At 43.9% G+C, this 19404-nt stretch overlaps 1 protein-coding gene across 1 annotated transcript in view; it reads right to left on the reverse strand.

Moving 5' to 3' along the window:
- Positions 1-14418, reverse strand: part of MTCL3 (MTCL family member 3) — a gene marked incomplete at both ends in the record, with an annotated part of 31833 nt that extends 17415 nt beyond the window's left edge. Inside the window, 3 exons of the mRNA XM_079779808.1 lie at positions 10782-10940; positions 12606-12830; positions 13282-14418. Of these exons, the coding sequence (XP_079635934.1) occupies positions 10782-10940; positions 12606-12830; positions 13282-14418 (1521 nt within the window). The remainder of the gene's footprint in view (positions 1-10781; positions 10941-12605; positions 12831-13281) is intronic.
- Between the last annotated feature and the right edge of the window lie 4986 nt (positions 14419-19404).

Here is a 19404-nt window from a genome sequence, read left to right on the forward strand (position 1 = left end):
CTCTGTCATCCTCTATGCTGCAGGAAGCTGATCTCTGTGTACTGTTTTACCCAGCATCCCTCCTCTACTAGTTGCCTTCCAGCTGGGTTTGGCCAGTAGAACACACTGGCAGAAATGCTGAGGGATGAAGTGTAGGAGAAAAGTTCAGGGTATTTCTCCTCACTTCCTCACTTTTTCACCATATCTTAACAGTAGCTAAGACCCCTCCAGATGACAGCTCCTATTGGCTGGACCTTCCTCCAGAGTTCCAGCTTTCAATGGCCCCTATAACACTATTTCCTCAGCAGTGTCTTCAGCTCTAGAGGTGGTGATGGCTTCCTTGAAAAAATAATACTTTCCATACAACAGATCCTTCTAAATTCACACAGATGGCTACCACTTGATAAAGGTCTATGAAAATCTCTTCTTCCATGTGCAAGGAGGCAGTGGATAAAACCACATACCAACTTAGTAGTAGTTCACCATGCACTTAAATAGAATAACCAGTTATGCTAATCATTTCTACTATTTTTCAAGGTTCTTGGCCAATGTAATGGTAAGAACACTTACTTTGTGAAGGAAAGAAAAATAATATAGTTAATTTTATTAGCCATTTATCACTACGATTAATTGGTCAGAAAAATTGAAAGTAATTTAACTAGCCAGAAGATGAACACAGTTTGAATTTTTAATTTTAAGCACTTCTGAGTTGAACCATGCTGAATATAAATGGTTCCATTAAGTGAAATATATAAGTATGAAATGGAAAATGTCAGGAGAGAAACTAAATGACATCTTTAAATGTCATCTTCAAATGTCATTTGCAATCTGAGTAAAGATCAGTTTAACTGACCCTGAAACGTAAAAAATGTAATTTGAATGGAGATATAAAATAAGTGATTGTATTTCCATTAAAATAAAATCAAGTCTAAAATCTTCGAGATACAACTAAATTTTCAATTTGGAAAATACTAAAATTGCATATTATATTTACTCAAATGCAACGTAAGTATTAGAAAACAAAGGAACTGAATAAATTCTAATTTAAGGAGCAAAAGATGAACTCCTCTGACAGCAAGCATAGCTTCTTAACTGCTCCTCTTGCCCAAGCATTTATTGATAGTCTTTGTATGTATAACAATCTTTGCATGTGAGTTAAATAGAAATATGGTTCTTAAAGTCAGCAACCGTGGACTTTAGATGTGGAGTCAAGCAAAGCTACAGAAGACCTAAGGTAGCTTGTGCTTGAATACAATAGCCCTCCTATCGCTGCTAAATGTTTAAGAAGAACATTTACAGAGCAGCAAAGGAAGGAGAGACACACTTATCCAGACAGATTGGAGTCCTCAGCCCCATTGATGAATGCAAGAGTAGAGGGTGCAGCTGCATTGTCTGCGCATCCTCCCAAACATATGCAAATGTGAGCCACCGGTGGGGAACCGGTGAGAACTAAGGGCATGCCTCAAGGGAGAGGGAACAGGGCAGGTGAGACAAGTTAGAAAGACTGACTATATAGTGAAGTAAAATGTAAAGGGGGAACCTTGGAGTAGTAGACACTCATGGGAAGAGACAGCAGTGTCTTCAAAGGCCTGTAGAGAAGAACTGGAGTCCTAGATAGATGAACTTCCAATCTCATGGACTTAAAAATTCTTTCTAGGAGTGAAGTCTTAGTTAGCTAATCTAGAGCTTCGTGGGAATAATAACAACAACAGCAATAACATTTGAAATCTACATTCTACCTGACAGGTTATAAAGCACTTTCACACATATTATTTCGTATTATCTTTGTGAATACACTGGATGAGGAAAATACTTATTTTCCTTTAAGAGGTGACTAAATGGAGAGTCAGATATTAAGTGACCTCTCTGAAAAACACAGGGGACAGAGTCAACAGACCTGAAAATATTTTTCTGGTTCTATGTTTCTAGGTTGTTGTTTGTTTGTTTTTTGTTTTTCCCAAAGAGTTGCTTTTTGTGAGATAAAATAGTTTTTTCCTATAGGCACCTTGGCCGTCTCAGAGCATTCCCTACATGTGTCCTAGAGACACAGAACATGGAGATTCTCAGAATATTGAGGTCCCTAAAGAGGGCAGGTCAGCTGTGGGTCAGGAAGGACATGGAAGTGGCTGTGGAAGGGGCATCCCCAGGCCCTGCAGGGAGGTTGTGCAGCACTGGCCAGTGGGCTTGGAGGCAGACAGATGGTTGTGGAGCCAGCCTGCTCCTCCTGATATTAACCTTCCTGAGTCTCCAGTGTTCATCTCTAAAATGAAACTACTAACAACATAATTATACATAAAGAATCTGGCACAGTGACTGCCTTCTAATTAGCACTTAACACGTGGTTATCAAGCAACTGCAGCCCTGGGGTAATTTTTCATATCTCTTCAGCCAAATTCACTGCTGAACTGACTATCCCAAACATTGAAGATTTAAAGCAAATCCAGTTGAATGCCTTTGGAATGACAGCAACTGCAGTCCTCTCTCGTTGTCTGAATCCGCATTTCACGTGGAAGCTAAATTGCAGAGTGTCAGGGTGTCAGAAGTGTCCCCTGTTCTTGGACTCCTATCCTTCCCCTTCCCCAGAAGCCCACAAGAGCTTGTTGCAGGGAAGGCGCGTTGCTTCTGGGGAATAACGAGGGTTTGAGAGAAGCAAGGTGGAGGACTGGAAGTTTCTATTGGGAAGTAAGTCTCAGGAGACATCTAATTCTGGAAGCGTGGCGAGTTACTCATTGGCTTTCTTCTCATTTTGTTTGCATTGCACCGAGCACCCTGGAAAGAGGCCTGGTGCTGAGTCATGCTTCTCATTCTCTGCAAAAAAACGGTCTGAAACACCTCTCCCAACTTCCATTTATTCTCTCATTCAAAATTAGTTACTGTTTATCAATCTTGTGTCAACAAGTTCTGTTGTTGTGGACACAGTGATGAATAAGACAGATTTAGTCCTTATTCTCAGGGAGTTCAGTGCAGGGCGAAAAATATATGCAAATGAAGTAACAGTTGTTACAATTCCTATATAACAAAAGCCTAATATGCTAAGTGTCTGGTCAGAGGGTCAGCCCTTCAACCAATCAAAGCATAATATGCTAATGATATGCTAAGGTCACTCAACCACTTGCTATGATGTGCACTGACCACCAGGAAGCAGATGCTCCGACCAGTAGGTTAGCTTGCTGTGGGCGTCTGGCTGATTGGGACTGAGCAAGATGGGCCGGACATGCCCTGGAGCCCTCCCGCAGTCCCTCCCCGGCTGGCCCACCTCTTGCGTCTCTCCCCTATCGTGTACTGGTAGGGTTCCTCAGCCTGGCCTGTGCCCTCTCACAATTCGGGACCCCTCAGGGGATGTCGGAGAGCCAGTTTTGGCCTGATCCCATAGGCCAGGCCAAGAGACCCCACTGGTGCACGAATTTGTGCACAGGGCCTCTAGTATTACAGAAGAATGCATCTAATTACTACATGCCAGGCACTGAACTGGTGTTGAGTGATCAAAACAGGTATGGCCCTGTCCTCATATCAAAGTATTCAGTACAGTGATGCAAATGTGCAACCTGTACAAGGCTGTCTTATCTATAAAAAAATAATTAACTTGAGGTCAGGGACTTTTCTCATGGTGACACTTACTGTTACCCCCTTACAAACACTATCTATCTATCTATCTATCTATCTATCTATCTATCTATCTATCATCTATCTATCTATCTATCTATCTATCTATCTATCAATATTTATCTATATATATTCAATAAATGTTTGCTTTAAAAGGTGGCTAATATAAAGTCAAAGTTTTTGGTTTTTAGGTTCAACAAAAAGGGTGAGACAGAGAGACAAAGCTACTTGTACTGCTAAAGGGAGGCCCTTCTCCAGCAGCCAAGGGTAGCCAGGGTAGAGGGGAGTGGGAGAGAATAGTGTTGTCAACTACTGCCCACCCAAAAGCTGAAGGCACCATCACAGCCCCACCCTCAGAGTCCCTTGAGGAAGGAAGTAGGTTGTTAAATGGGGGTCAGTTCTACAGGCGGTTTTTGTCGGTCACACACACAAAGGCCAGGTAACCCCTGAGAGAGTCTTACCCTCTTGTAGAGATTTTCGCCTTCAAAAACATCAGGGAAGTCATAGGGGGATAAAAATAAATTAAATTTCAATAGTAACAAAATACTAATGTTTGGACATTTACTCATAACCAGCAATCCTTCCTCAGGTGCCACACCCGCTACAAAGAGCCTGGTAGTCGTCCAGGGGCTGATTTCAGCCCAGAGACTATACAGTTTCACCCCAGAGAACTATATAACGTCACCTCGGAGACTTCCTGCACGAATCAGCATGTCCAGGTGCCATCCTTCAATACTCTAGTTTATTTACTACTGGGAAAGATGCTGAATTCTTTGGAGGCCTTTGTGCTTCCTGGGGTGAAGAGCTAAGGCTACACCAAAAGTGTGGCTCCGATTATTGAGAAAACGCCACTGGCACACCGGGTTTTTAGTTCTGATTTTTTTCACTAAACCAGGTTTTGGATGCTGAGCAGCAGCAACAACCAGAAGCATTGTAGGTCTTTGCTAATTGATCACTCAGCATTTTTTCTTTATTACATGCCCTATCCAAACCAAATAGAGTTACAATCAGTTCTTTATTTTATATAAGGAAATAAAAAGGTAATTAAATTTATGCAGGGCAAACGTTTATTAATGTTTTATGTCTGCAAAGAGAATCTGAGTATATAGATAGATAAAATTTCTATAGTAAAGACAAAAACCAAAAAAATGAAAAGAACAAGACCCAGAGACAGAAATTTATAGCATTAATTATTTTTTGTTCTAGAATGAAAGTTCATGGTAATAGAGAGGCTATATTAATCAAATACACAGAAAATAAAAATCCTAAGATAGATGGTGCTATTGTAGTAGGCCAGTTAAGAGCCCTCTAGAGCAAAGACCAGGAAAAATTAAGAGAATAATTTTCTTTTAAGACTCTTATGTGCAAGTGAGGGATGAGACAACACAAAGAGTACAGATTCTGAAATGTAAAGATCTAATAAACCATTCTCATCATCATCTCAGTTACTTTTTTCTCTTTCCATTTTCGAACGTCCTCTGTTGGCCATTTATTTGCTCAAATGGCTTTTACTCGATGCTTCTCCAAGCACCAGACCTTAACGGTGGCATGAGAAGGCCCCTCTTCCTGAAGAGTAGGGGAGTTTCAAAGCTTTGAAAATAAAGTTTCTTTCTACAGCAGCAGGACTTCATGAAGAGCAGTGACCCTCAATTAAATGAGGCGAAGACTCACCCTTCACAGACCCTCACTTTATGCTATCTGTGCCTCAACCTGTCCTCGAATTCAAAGAGCCAGTCATACTTTTCCATAAAATAACGTCACCATGATTATTTGTGATGCTAAAAGATAGACCATCCCTTTTCCCAGGTTACATAAAGGTGAAGGCATTTTTCTACTGCGAGAAAGCATACTGCTAGTAGCCATCAGTGTTTTATAATCATAGTGAGAATGCCATTAAGGTTCTAAGGCAGCATCCTAAGAGGTCCCTCTTGTTTGCAATTGGCAGACTATCAGCTATTTCAATACAAGCAACAAACTGCAATAAACATATTTAATTACCTCCATCCAGTCTCTATTCAACTCTCCTTACTCCCAGGAACCTACTCCATCCTCTCAGGGGGAGGAGATAAGCAGATGGATGTGAGCAGTTGCACAGAACTTTGGGCAGCCACCAGCCCTGAGAGCAATTGGTCAACACCCTTGAAGCCAGTTAAACCTTCAGTGAATGGTTTCCAACTCCAACAGATGGGCTGTTGGTCCCAGTTGTGTTATTCAACATCTATATGACTCCATATAAGAAACTAAAATCTGGGAGTTGGAGGATTGCGTCTCTCTAATATATTCTATTTAATATTTTATGATTTTACTCCATAACTAGTATCTTCTCTTCATAGTGGAAAGCTTGGCCTGGGTCTATTTTCTCCACCGGTAAATTCACAAAGGGATGACAGTCGTCTGGTTAACACTCACCAAGGATTTGAATATGTTTTCATTTTACAACCAAGGAAGCAGATGGTTAAATGAAGTCGTTACAATCAGATATGGACAAGTTACACTCCTACCCTACAAAGTGAGGCACTTGTTACTACAATTCAGTTTTAATATTTATGTTCTTGGAGGGCAACAAAATTACAATTACAAAAATCTTATTTAAATGAAACATTTCTGATATCTAAACATATTTTTAAACTACTTTTACTAGTTCTGACACTTTTCTGAACATTAAAAAGGTCAACCCCACATGAAAGTTGTTATAGAACTTTCTTACCAGGATATTTTTCATTTCCACTATATTACATTTAGAATCCCTCACATTTTTTTTTTCCATTCTCTTGCCCTTCCTCTCTATTTCTGCCACCCCTACCATCTTCTCTAACTATAAATGCTATTTCAGAACCCATCTTTTTTTTAAAATGTATTTTATTGATTTGTACAGAGAGGAAAGGAGAGGGATAGAGAGTTAGAAACATCGATGAGAGAGAAACATCGATCAGCTGCCTCCTGCACACCCCCTACTGGGGATGTGCTCGCAACCAAGGTACATGCCCTTGACCAGAATTGAACCTGGGACCCTTCAGTCCGCAGGCCGACGCTCTATCCACTGAGCCAAACCAGTTAGGGCAAGAGCCCATCTTTTTAATAAAAGGTTAACTTTAAAAGCTGATGTGCTGCATACCTGGGTTTTGTTTTTTTTTCTTTAAGGGTCTTCATCTTTATTTGGTTTTATGACATCCATCTTCCATGGAGATAAGTGCTCACTCAAATATTAAATGCACAAAATCATACAGCATCACTGTGCATACCTGTTCTTAAAATTCCTTACACTTTTACTGTTGTAGTCTCTAATCAGGGATTGGAATTTGGCTTTTATAACTCCAAGGAGAAAGCAAATTACCCCTTGGGCAGGAACATGTATACCTACACTATTTGGTGCTGCAAGAGTGTTTTCCTAATCCAGAGTTAGAGCCCTGAAAGAGGAAATAGTCATTGGAAAGGGTGTGAGGAACAGAATCAAGGACGCTGATTCTGAATCACAATGATTCTCCTGAGGACATTCCCAGGTTCCAGCCCTTCTTCCCAGTAGCCAGGTTATTTTGGCTTTTATGTTAAGACTAGAGGCCTGGTGCATGAAATTCGTTCACGGCAGGGGGGGGTAAAGGGGGGTCCACTCAGCCCAGCCTGCACCCTTTCCAATCTGGGACCCCTCAGGGGATGTCGGACACCCCTCAGGGGGTGTCGGGCCTAAACCGGCAGTCGGACATCCCTCTCACAATTCTGGACTGCTGGCTCCTAATTGCTCACCTGTCTGCCTGCCTGGTCGCCCCTAACTGCCTCCCTTGCTGGCCTGATTATCCCTCATTGCCTCTGCGTGCCAGCCTGATCGCCCCTAACTTCCCCCTCCCAGCCTGGTCACCCCTTACTGCCCCCCGCCCTGCCAGCCTGGTCGCCCCCAACTGCACCCCACCCCCCCGCCAGCCTGGTCACCCCTCACGGCCCCCCTGCTGGCCTAGTCGCCCCACACAGCCTGCTTGTTCAGTCATTTGATCATCCCTCACTAACACCCCTGCTGGCCTGGTTGTAGGCAGCCATCTTGTGAGGGCATGAGGGTTAATTGCATATTACCTCTTTATTATATAGTATGGGAGTGGTCCCACCTGTCTGGCTAGTAGACAGCCAGTTTATAGGCATTTTCCCCTTTCCTGGACATAGGATGAAAATCAGAAAGCCCTGATGCCATCCTTAAAGCCAACTTTCTAGATATCCACTTGAAAAACATTCACATGATACCAAATCACCAGGTGTTTCTCTTTTATCCTTGGTAATCAAATGAAGTTTGTTTTGACTTGAATGTTTTTAATTGTATAAACAAAGAATATGGGATAAGGCAAGTAAGTTACACCATGGAATGAGGCTAAAATGAAACTAACAGTGAACTTTCTCTTTGCTTGCCCATAAGAAGGTATTTAATAGCTAGTGTTCTGGGTTGAATTGTGTCCTCACAATTCATATTTTGAAATCCTAACCTCAAGTACCTCAGAATGTGACCTTATTTGTTTCTCTTTTTTAAAAAATATATTTTATTGATTTCTTATAGAGAGGAAGGGAGAGGGATGGAGAGCCAGAAACATCGATGAGAGAGAAACATCGAACAGCTGCCTCCTGCACACCCCCTACTGGGGATGTGCCCGCAACCAAGGTACATGCCCTTGACCAGAATCAAACCTAGGACCCTTCAGTCCACAAGCTGACTCTCTATCCACTGAGCCAAACCGGTTAGGACAGAATGTGACCTTGTTTGGAGATAGGTTCTTTATAGAGGCAATCAAGCTACAATGAGGTCATTAGGGTGGGGTCTAATCTAATATGATTGGTGTCCTTATAAGAAGGGGAAATTTAGACACAGGCAGCTACAGAGAGAATGCCATGTGAAAGGGGAGACAGTGATCTACAAGCCAAAAGAAGAGGTCTGAAACAAATCCTTCCTTCACATCCCTCAGAAGGAGTCACCACTCCCTTGATTTTGAATGTCTTGCCTCCAGAACTGTGAGAAAATAGATTTCTATTGTTTAAGCCATCCAGTTTGTGATACCTCATAACAGCAGCCCTACCAAACGAATACAACTACCTACTTTATTCTTTTCCTGGATATTAAACTGTCGATTTTTATAAATTTCAACTGTACATTACTGTTGAAGAAACATATATCTATTCTATTTCACATTTGATCTCTTAACTTTAGAAAAAAAAAATTTATGCTGCTCTTTAATTATAATGTCCTGGATTTCATGATAAAATCTATGATAGCCACAGGAGATGCTGAGAATCCTAGAAAACAACATTTCACAGCTGAATAAACAGAAGTCACCCCGTTAGTTACCAATGAAGATAGTCACCTGGTTCCCAGGCTCCATGATTTTCTACAGTAGCACATAGCCGCCACCTTAGGTATTAGCCAAGAACTGCATGTCATCAAAATGTCATGTTAGAAATGTTTAAAGTCAGGAGAGTATAAGAATAAGCAGAGACTTACCGTACTTTCCAGCGTATAAGACGACTGGGCGTATAAGATTTTCCTGGGTTAAAAAGTTGTTTTATATGCCGGAAAATACGGTATATTGCACTATATTGATGGGATTAGATATAATGGATTAGATATATTGGACTATCATATTTTCCGGCGTATAAAACGACTTTTTAACCCAGGAAAATCTTATATGCCCAGTCGTCTTATACGCCGGAAAATACGGTAGATCACAAAAGAGTTTACCCCAGTGACACAGTTTTCTACAATTTTTGACACATATTCTTAATCAGACTATTGATAATTTCACTGTTACATGGAAGATACACTTTTATACCATTTTGAGATAAGCACAGCAAATGGAAAACTGCATATCTCAGTTAGTCCATGAAAGATGAAGATTTTCATTTCAAATCTGCATATTTAGCCCTGACCGGTTTGGCTCAGTGGATAGAGCGTCGGCCTGCGGACTCAAGGGTTTCAGATTCGATTCAGGTCAAGGGCCTGTACCTTGGTTACGGGCACATCCCCAGTAGGGGGTGTGCAGGAGGCAGCTGATTGATTTTTCTCTCTCATCAATTTTTCTAACTCTCTCTCCCTCTCCCTTCCTCTCTGTAAAAAATCAATAAAAAAATATATTTGAAAAAAAATATCTGCATATTTAAGCACAGAAAAATGTTCAGAAGACCATTTATGTAATTTGGTGATTCTCAATGTTTTTCACAAGTCATACTGAATCTCTGAGACTGTTTTAAAAAATATTATTTTAACTCAAGTTGTTACTTATTACAAAGCTAGTTATTTACTGATAGGCCTTTTCTGGGTTTTTTTCTCTTTCAATTATTTCCTTTGATGTTGAGTTTTTGGAGAAGATTCAGGGATACATGGTAGGAATCTTGAAATAGCTGATGTGGAAGCGAAATCTGACTCTTCTACCAATTAAATAGATTTCAACTCAAACAAAGGAAACCTTTAAAACGAGGTATGCTGTGATAGAATTAGCTGCTGTAGCAGATTTTTTAAGGGTTAGTCACTGCTGATGTTCTAAGCATTAGACCATTTGGAGACTGTTATAAAAAGGATACAAGCAATGATTATATCAGATAGATTAGATTGTACTATATTAGGTTAAATGGACTGTATGGCAATTTTCATCCTAAAAGTGCCTGGTTCTATGTACTCAGTAGTAATATTATAGAACCAGTTCTTCCCCTCTGCTAACACAAGGCTTATTCCTTCATATGCTTGACACCCTTTGTGTTTGGAATAGCTATGTAATTTATTTCATTAACATATGTTTAGATGACACAGGCTGGAACTGGGGTCCTCAAATTTTTTAAACAGGGGGCCAGTTCACTGTCCCTCAGACCGTTGGAGGGCCGGACTATAGTTTAAAAAAAACTATGAACAAATTCCTATGCACACTGCACATATCTTATTTTGAAGTAAAAAAACAAAACGGCAAAAACACCCGCATGTGGCCCGAAGGCTGTAGTTTGAGGACTCCTGGGCTGGAACATTAGTCACAGCTCATATATATCAAGTAAGTGGAAGGGCTGAAGTCAAATTCTCATTTATTAGTACAAACTCGTCTATCTGTTATTATATTGGGTGAGGGCAACAAACTGTCTTATAATCATGAAAAAATAAAAATATTTTAACAATCATATTAGTCCTTGGAATTCTTTTCTAAAGAGCTAAAAATAATTAGCACAGCATGTAATAATTGAACACTAACCTCCTTCATTTTTTCCAGTTCATTCTGTAAAGCTTGCTTTGCAATCTCAACTTCTATAAGCTGTTGCCTCAGCTTCTCATTTTCATCTTCTGTTGTCGTTCTCTTTTCTTCCACATTTTCCAATTCATGGTGAAGTCTCACAGATACATCCTTTGCAACCTAAATTAAAGTGTATGTAACAACAAAATATAATTAAAGACAACAAAATATGTGGGCTAAAGTTATATTCATATTAAAAGTAGTAAGAGCCAAAACTTAGATGCCATATGCAGGCATTATTCCAGATGCTTTCCATATAAGCCGTTCACATACAACAATCCCATGAATAGGATGATTATAACTCCTGTTTTATAGATGGGGAACTCTAATCTTGGGTATGTGAAGTAATACACTCAAGGTCATATAGCTAACAAGTGAGCAGGCAGTCTGGCTCGCAACTCTGTTCCCTTAACCTCTACACTACAATATAGTAAGAAATGTTCAATTGTATCTATCATGTGTAGGCATTTTTGCCTCCTGTTCTAAAATTATCCTGGAAATTTTGGGGTTTGGAAAAGTGGAGCAGTCTTGTGTAGCGGCTCGGGAGCAGGCTGTGTTTGAGATGGGGTGAGGAGCCAGCCTGGCTAGCTACTAGCTGACGTACAGGGCTAGATGGAGGCTGGGCACCTAACCTGAGAAAAAGGTTCAGGGTAAGTACCTGTAAAATGATGTTATTAATAATCCCTACTTTATAGGTGTTTTTTTTTTCTTGAGAAATATATGAGATAATAATATAGGGTGTCCCAAAAAATGTATACACACACTTTGAATAATTATAAAGTGTTTATTAAAATACATTTCACTTTCAAAATTGAGCTATCCGCTGTTAAAGTGTGTATACATTTTTGGCGGACACACTGTATATATAACAATGCTTGCCACGGTGCCCAGTGCATAGTTAGTACCCAACAAAGGTTCAAATTAAAAAAGAAGAAGAAATAATACACTGACTTTCATAAAATGTTTTCTCTAAAACAAATGTAGGATAATTACATTTGACTTTCCTATCTTGAAGTTAATATAATTAAAATTATATTTCTGGTTATTCAAGGCCATGCAGAAAACAACTGACTTACAGTCAAACTGAACTAAACAGACCACACCTGCCCAAAAACGCATTTCAAAGTTGAAATTTCTCCGCTGGGGGAGATTCTGAAGAAGCGACTTCCCATTAAAAAGAACGTGAAATGCTTCTTCTGCTTACTTCACTCTCCCTTTACTTCCAAAAGGGGTCTTAAGTTGGAGAGTTTTCTTTGGGGGGAGTATGGAAGTGGTTAGTACCGCAAAGGACTCCTGGAAGATAGGGGCGGGGACTTGCAGAGAGAAATCTCAAACTCCTCCCAGTGCTGTTCCAATTCAGGGCTTCCGCTAGGGTACTCTGCTCCTGAGCGCCGGACTCCACCTGGCCTTCACTTGCACGACAGATTCTGGAGGCCGGCCCAAGGCCTGAGCCTGCGCTCTGCCACACCCTGGTTTCCGCCAGGAAGGGGGGCGCCCTCTTCCCACCGCCTCCATTAGAGCCACGTCACTCCCAGGAGAGCCCCCATAGCTCGCTCTCCATCAGGCCTGACACACGGGGCTCTTCCCATGCACCTGTCTGTTCTTCCCTTCTCCTTCCGGGACTGATACTTGGCGGTCAGAACTGCGAATCTCCGAGTCCTCAAAGCTCTTTGCCAGCCACCGCTGAAGGCCTTTCAGAGTTCCCACCCGCCCCTGGGCCATGGCCCCCACCCGCCGCCCCTGCCGCGCGCCCCGGGTCCCCGCGCCGCCCCCCGCGCCGCAGACCTTGAGGTCCTGCTCCAGGCTGCGCAGCAGCTCCCCGTCGATCTCGCCGGTCTGCGCGTAGCGGAGCCTCTTGCGCTCGGCTTTGCGGAGGCGGTACTGCAGGATCCGGCAGTTCTTGTTGGCTCTCTCCAACTCGTGGCGCATTTCCTGCAGCTGACAGGCATCCTCCTCGAAGAAACTGTCCCTCATTTCGTCCATCTCGGTCCTCAGCTCGTCGATCTCGTTCTGGGGTGACAGGCCGCGGGTCAAAATTCCCCTCGCTCCCCACCCCTCGGACACACACCGTGTGCACCCCATCCCAATTCCAAATCCTCAGCGGTATCGCCCCCCTCTCCAGCAGACAGGAATGACAGAGAAACTTGGCAAAACGGGCCCTCTTTAGGCCTCCTCGCGCGTCCCTAACTCTATCGAGCCCTCTCCAGGGAAATGTGGGCAGACCACGGTAATGAGGGGAACGGAAGGTCCAGATTTGGATTCACCTGAAAACCTCACGCTACCAATCTCTGGCTGTTTAAAAACCGGAAAAGGCCTAGGAACCCCCTCCCCTCGTTTCCTGTCCCCCTCCCTCCTTACGGCTCCCTAACAGGTTAAGCAGCCTCTCCCCCTCGCCGGACACGCCCTAATCCTCCGGGGCCCACACCTCCCCTCCCCCACCGCCTCCCCCCACCCCCCTCACCTTGAGAGTCTCGTTTTCCTCTCGAAGCTTCTCCATCTCCTCCTGCATTTCTTCCTGCTCCTGGCGCTGCTGCGGGTGCGGGTGCGGCTGCGAGGGAGGGGGCGCCGCCGCCTGCATGCCGCCGCCGCCGCTCGCGCTGCCCTCGGCGCTCTGCTGGGGACCCTCGGCTGCCGCGGCCATTGGAAAGGAGGCAGGGACCGCAGGAGCTTCGCCAATGGCAGGGGCGCCGGAGACCGGGGAGTTCCGGGGGCTGCCACTGCCGCCGTTCTTGGTGTGCATCTGAGCCGCGGCCGCCGCGGCCGCCGCCCGCTCTTTCTTGAGATGGAACTGGATGAGCTCAGACTGCAGACATCCTTCCTTCCAGTAGCTCCCTCCACTGTTGCTTCCCCCCACTAGGCCGCTTCCGGAGTTTCTACTGCCGGGGCCCAGGGTTTTGACCGCGGAGGAGGAGGATGGCGAAGGGGAGGCCCCCTCCCCGCCGCTGCCGCCCCTCTGCGGAGCTCGTACTCCTTTCCCTCGCCAACCCCTGGGCGGCGGCGGCGGCTGCGGAGCGCCCCCCTCCCTTTCCCCAGAGCCGCCGCCGGCTCCTCCCCCTTCCCCACCCCCTCCTCTTTCTTCCCCGAGCGGAGGGGGTTCCCCGAGTTTAGAGGACGCGGGCTCTAGGTTCCCGGGCGGCTCCTCGGTGGGGCCAAGCCTCCGGCCGCCCACCGGGGCCAGGGTTGCCGCGGGGGCCACTTCAGCACCAGCCGCGGGCTGGACAGCTCCCGGCACAGCCCCTTTGGGAGCCGGGGGCGCCGCCTTCTCCGCCCCGCCTCCGCTGCCTCGGCTGCCGGCCCCAGGCGCCGCGCGGCCCGCGGTCTTGTTGCCCTGCTGCTGCTGCTGCTGCTGCTGCAATTGCTGCTGTTGCTGCTGCAATTGCTGCTGCCGAACAGAATTGAGTTTAGTGCCTGCCCCCACCGGGGACCGGGTGGCTGCTGTGGCCTGTCGGACCGTATTGTCCCTCAGTCTAGCGGGTGATTGAGCCCGCGGCTGCTTTCTGCTGCTGCCCTCCGGGTGCAGGCGAGCCTCGGGGGCGGCGGGGGCAGCGGAAGCTGCGGCGGTGGCAGGGGCAGCGCCCCCGGTCGGTGGCTGACTCATGGCTGTCTAGAAGAATCTACTGGATGCGATTTAGAATGGTCCATCACCGGATCACGCTCTTCCCTCCTCACCGCCACCAAACTTCCTTTCTAATCTGGAACAGAAGCAAAAGAAGGAAAACATACAAGCTGTCTGCATTGTTACAGAGCAATGCAAGGAAAGTCCTAGAAAATGAGGTTTGGAAGGTGCTGAATAGAGGCCTTGACTTTAGGAGTAAGATGCAGAATTGTCCATTCTCCAAGGGAGGCGCTATCTCCAACCCATTCCATTAAAATGATGACGATGTGAAAGCAGCTGAACCTTCCATTCTCAAAGTAGCATGTTTTGGCCAGGGTGACACATGGAGCCAGAAAAAGAATGGAGGACAAGGAAGAATTTTTTAAGAAGAGGATAAAGTCCAGAAGAAGTTTCAGAGGAAAAGGAGAGGTCTACTGCAGTTGTAAATACCCTAATTTTTCAACTATGGTTTTTCTCACCTCAAATCTGCAATGTATAGCATAATTTAGTGGAGAGAGCTCTGTTTAATTAATATCCCCAGTGTCGATTGCAGGAAAAGGGTTATGAAGGAGGCGCCTGAAGAAAATTTGCTATGGATAAATGATACTTTTCTCAATGTTCTTCTTAGTTGGAAAAAATGTACCCAACTTCCTTTTTACTAGAATATATATATTTTAAAAATCAATGTCATTTTCAAGAAAAATAATGTGGCACTAGAAATCATCTATATAGTTTAGGCATTAGCAGCTCTACAAGGATTTTCCCTTTTAAGCGTTGGGAAATATTTTTTAAAAACTTTTAGAAAAGTTTATTGACAGCTGTGCACAATTTCTTTAAAATGCAGGTAGATGGCCTTTTCTACACATATCCAAATTTCATAGTTTTGTGATTTTTTTTTTTTTTAGTTTTAAGTGCAATGGCTAGGTAGAAAATATCTTTATTCTTAAGCATCTTCTCAGATGATATATCATAGGCAGAGCAGTATTTTCCCAGTGCCCAGTCCCTCCTATGGAGCCAAATTCTGAGACAGGATGACCCTGCAACCAATAAGGCTGCTGCATCCTCGCTCTACACCCAGAAGGCTGCTGCATCCTAACTCATGGTGATAAGACCTATTTCTATTGTGTGTGTGTGTGTGTTTTTCCCAAAGAAGAAGCCTTCCATGGTATTTAAAATCTGGAAAATAGCAAACCATTGCCTCCTGGGTTCTCCCTGTTGATCCAGCTAGGTAGCTAGTCAGCTAGTCAATTAGGTGCCTTTTCCTTAGAAATATAATTTTCCTCTAAAGCACTGAAAAGGGCATGACTAGGCAGAAAGTTCTGCTTTAGAAAAACCCTCCTGTTAGGAGACGAGATACTTGCTAGTTACTTCACTAGCGTTTTTCCTATTATTGTCTATTTTCAGTAGCATAACTTAGTCAACATGCAGTAAATCCTCATTGTATAAAGAAATATTACTTGGAGGGCCTTCTCCAACTCCCTTTCTCTTCTCGGGCTCTCCTTCCAACTCAGTTTGGAAAATAATAGTGAACAAAGAAGACTTGGGGAGGGGGATAGAAGTTGTCCATCAACCTATTTTCTACGGTTCTCTTTGAGCCACATATTACTAGAATGTGTGGCCTGGTTCATCTGTGCAGGTCACACTAACGTGAATCGCTCAAACAAGTTATTTTGCCAATGCAAACTTATTTTTGTTTTGAATTGGGCAGAATCACTCTGGAGCTGAGAGCCACCGGAGAACACTTCAACTCGGTCCCCAGACAGGCCTAGCCCAGGGGAAAGCTGGGCTTCCACAAGCAAAGGTAGCTGACTGCTGTCACGTGGTTCTCCCAAAGTGACAAGATGCTGTGTCTCTCTTCCCCGCAGAAATTACCAACCGAGCAACCCCAGAACAGCCCAAAGGAACACTTTTCATCTCCAGTTTTATCTGCCCATTTAACCTACCCTGTCTTTCATCCCCATCCCTTCAGAAATCCAGAAGAACCGCTCACTTCTCAGCAGAGGAGATGGTTGGAAGTTGATGCACATCAGCAGCCCTTTCCTTCTGATCTTCCAGTGGCCTCAGGGTTTATTGTTTTGTCCACAGACGAGGAACGTTTAACTTCGCAGTATCATCTTCGACTTTCTGGGTAAGCAGGACTTTGGGCCCACTGGCCCCAGTTCCACACGCACTGGATTTCTCCAAACAATGGCGTTAACCTGTGGACTCGGCGGCCCCCAGAGCCCGTTCCTTCCAGGCGGTCGGCGGCCCGGCTGGAGTTGCGGCTCGGAGCAGGGGACCGCGGAGGTACCAAGCCGTGCCAGACGCTCCCCAGGAAGTGCAATGATATTCATGAGCTGACCTCACCGGCTAGGCAAGGGAGGGGCGGGATTGCAAGGAAGGACACAGCAGAAGTAACCAAAGAGAGGCTACTTTCGGGAGGAAAGAGAAGAAGGCGGGGACGGGGGAAGGGGGGGGGGGGTGGCAAGAAGACAAAAAGGCCAAGCCACGCCCGAGATGGGAGATCTGTAGCCAGGCTCCAAGTACTTGCTGCGCTCCCGTATCCCGTACTGGGCAGATGATTCCCAAACAGCTCGAAATCGGATGCACTGTTTTTCTGCAAAGCTTTGTCCTGGGCTCGCTCAGTCTCCACCAATTATTCACTGGGTTCTTTTCGCTGGCAGACGGAGGTGAACAACCTTCCGGGCGTCACTGTCTCCTGATGCAGCTGCGAGGCGCGGGCGGGCGGCTGCTGGGAGTTCTCTTTGTTCGCTCACTTTAATTCTCAGTCGAGCTCTCCACGCGGTGCACGTCCCCACCCCCAGCCCGGGCGGAGTCAGCAGACGTCGTTTTTATGAGTAGACATGGTTGCCAGACCCACCATCCCACAGACAAAGGGTTCCTGTGAGGCCACGACTCATTTAGTGCAAACAGAACAAATATCGGTTTACAGAGGGCGTTTATAGACGAGTTTGCCCTCGGCACATTTTCTTCTCTGTTAAGCTCTAGTTTCCGCCGTGAATACAGGACCAATTGCTAGGATCCATACTCTTTGTAGCAGTGCCTGTGTGTAACAGGAATCATCAAGAGTGTGTTTATACGATACGAGCTTAAGGAATTGGGTTGGTGGGCGATTCAGAATTGATGCCTGTAAGATGTACACTGGTCCATACTGTCCCACAATAATAACATTTTTAAAAAATCTGACTGGGAAATTCTCTTTTCTCATCCAGGTTTTTTTTTGGGGGGGGGGGGGCAGTGGGGTGGAAAACACGAAGGTCTCCTCCTACCTATAAGAATTCCTTAGTGAATTTAAAGGTGAGAATAAAATAAACACTGCTTTAGGAAGGGTGTTTTTAAAAATTAATTTTTTTAATTAAAAGGGTACTTTTTAAATTAAAATTTTCTTACATTTAATATTGTGGTGTTGTATCTAAAAGGAGGGCAATGCCTTGAAGTAATCATTTTTATACTAACATGAATTTTAGTGTAATATTTTATTTACCAAGTATAACATCTCTCATTAAAATGAAGTTGAAACAATTTAGTAGGAATTTGCATACAAGCAATATCATTATAGCAAAATAAAAAAGATGTTCAAACCACAGTGAATCAAATCTCCAGCTATATCTCAGATAAGTATATTATCATGGCAAAATCATTCATGCATCATCTGCTCCAAAATAGTTAAGTGCCTATTTTATGCCTGGCACTGTCCAAGGTGCTGGTTATGGAAAGATTAAATTAAGAAATAATCCCTGTTCTGAGGATGCTTAAACCTATTGGCTAAGGATTAGAACAATTTCCATATAATCCTTTGGAGACTTTGGACAGTGGACTTTGATATCTGTGACACCTATAATAAATAGCTCAGACCTTGACAAGAGTATGGAAAATAGAGAAATAAAATAAAGTAAAATGTAATCTCCATTTATTTAGAATTTATGTTCTGCAATTTTTTATTATGTACCCAAATTTGAGTTCTGACTTCCTAAAGAAATGCCAGGATCCATAGGTATCATTCAACCAAAATGGATAAAAATGAATAAAAATATATGTTTCCTCATTAATTTTTAAAAATTATATTGTAAACATAGTCTAAGAACACAAAACATACCTGGCCTTGCTTCTCCAAGAACTTATATACTGTTCAGTCATCTATGTTTCAAATTTTTTCCTAAGATAGCATTTATTTTAATGTAATTAGTAACTTTAGAAATAATAAAATCAAGAATTTATTATCATGCAATCAATGTACTTAAATGTGTATATTAATAATATAGTATGCAATCTTAAGGTTGAAAATGAAACAAAACTGAGTATAAATGATATTTAAGATGTTTCTTTATTAAAGTAAATATGCTACAAGAACTTTTGAACTGGGAATTTATCTTCCTTATTTCTTTATTTGCCAGTTAAAGATATATATCTTCAAATTAAGCAAGCTTCAGAGAAGATCATTCAGTGATTTGTCTGAATTTAGAAAGGAATTATTTTTACCATGTTTTAGAAGTAGATAGGGCCAAGGACCTTTTAAATGACTATAATAATGAAACATCTCTGTAACACAGTAAGATGTGGATCTTCAATCAAGAAAAGAAGGCTAACGTCTCAAATTCAAAGCCCTTAAGAAAACATAGCTTTAAATCTACTATTGTCTGTGTCCTTGAGTTATGCATATCCTGTATAATAAAAGCCTAATATGCAAATCAACCAAACAGCAGAACGACTGGTCGCTATGACACGCACTGACCACCAGGGGGCAGACACTCAATGCAGGAGCTGCCTCAGCCCGCAGGCCCCAGGCCAGCCAAGGCTGGTGCCAGCAGGGCCTCCCCCACCCCCCCGATTGCCAAACCAGTCGCCCCGCAGAGGGAAGCGGCCAGCAGCAGCAGCAGGGGGCGAGGCCGGCGGGCAGGTGGTGCCAGGCTGGCCAAGGCAGGTGCCAGCGGGGGCCCCCAATTGCCCCACCAGTTGCCCTGCAGATCGGCCCTGATGGCCAGCCAGGCC

This window comes from Cnephaeus nilssonii (genome assembly GCF_951640355.1).
Source record: "Cnephaeus nilssonii genome assembly, chromosome: 9".
Classification (NCBI taxonomy): Eukaryota; Metazoa; Chordata; class Mammalia; order Chiroptera; family Vespertilionidae; genus Cnephaeus; species Cnephaeus nilssonii.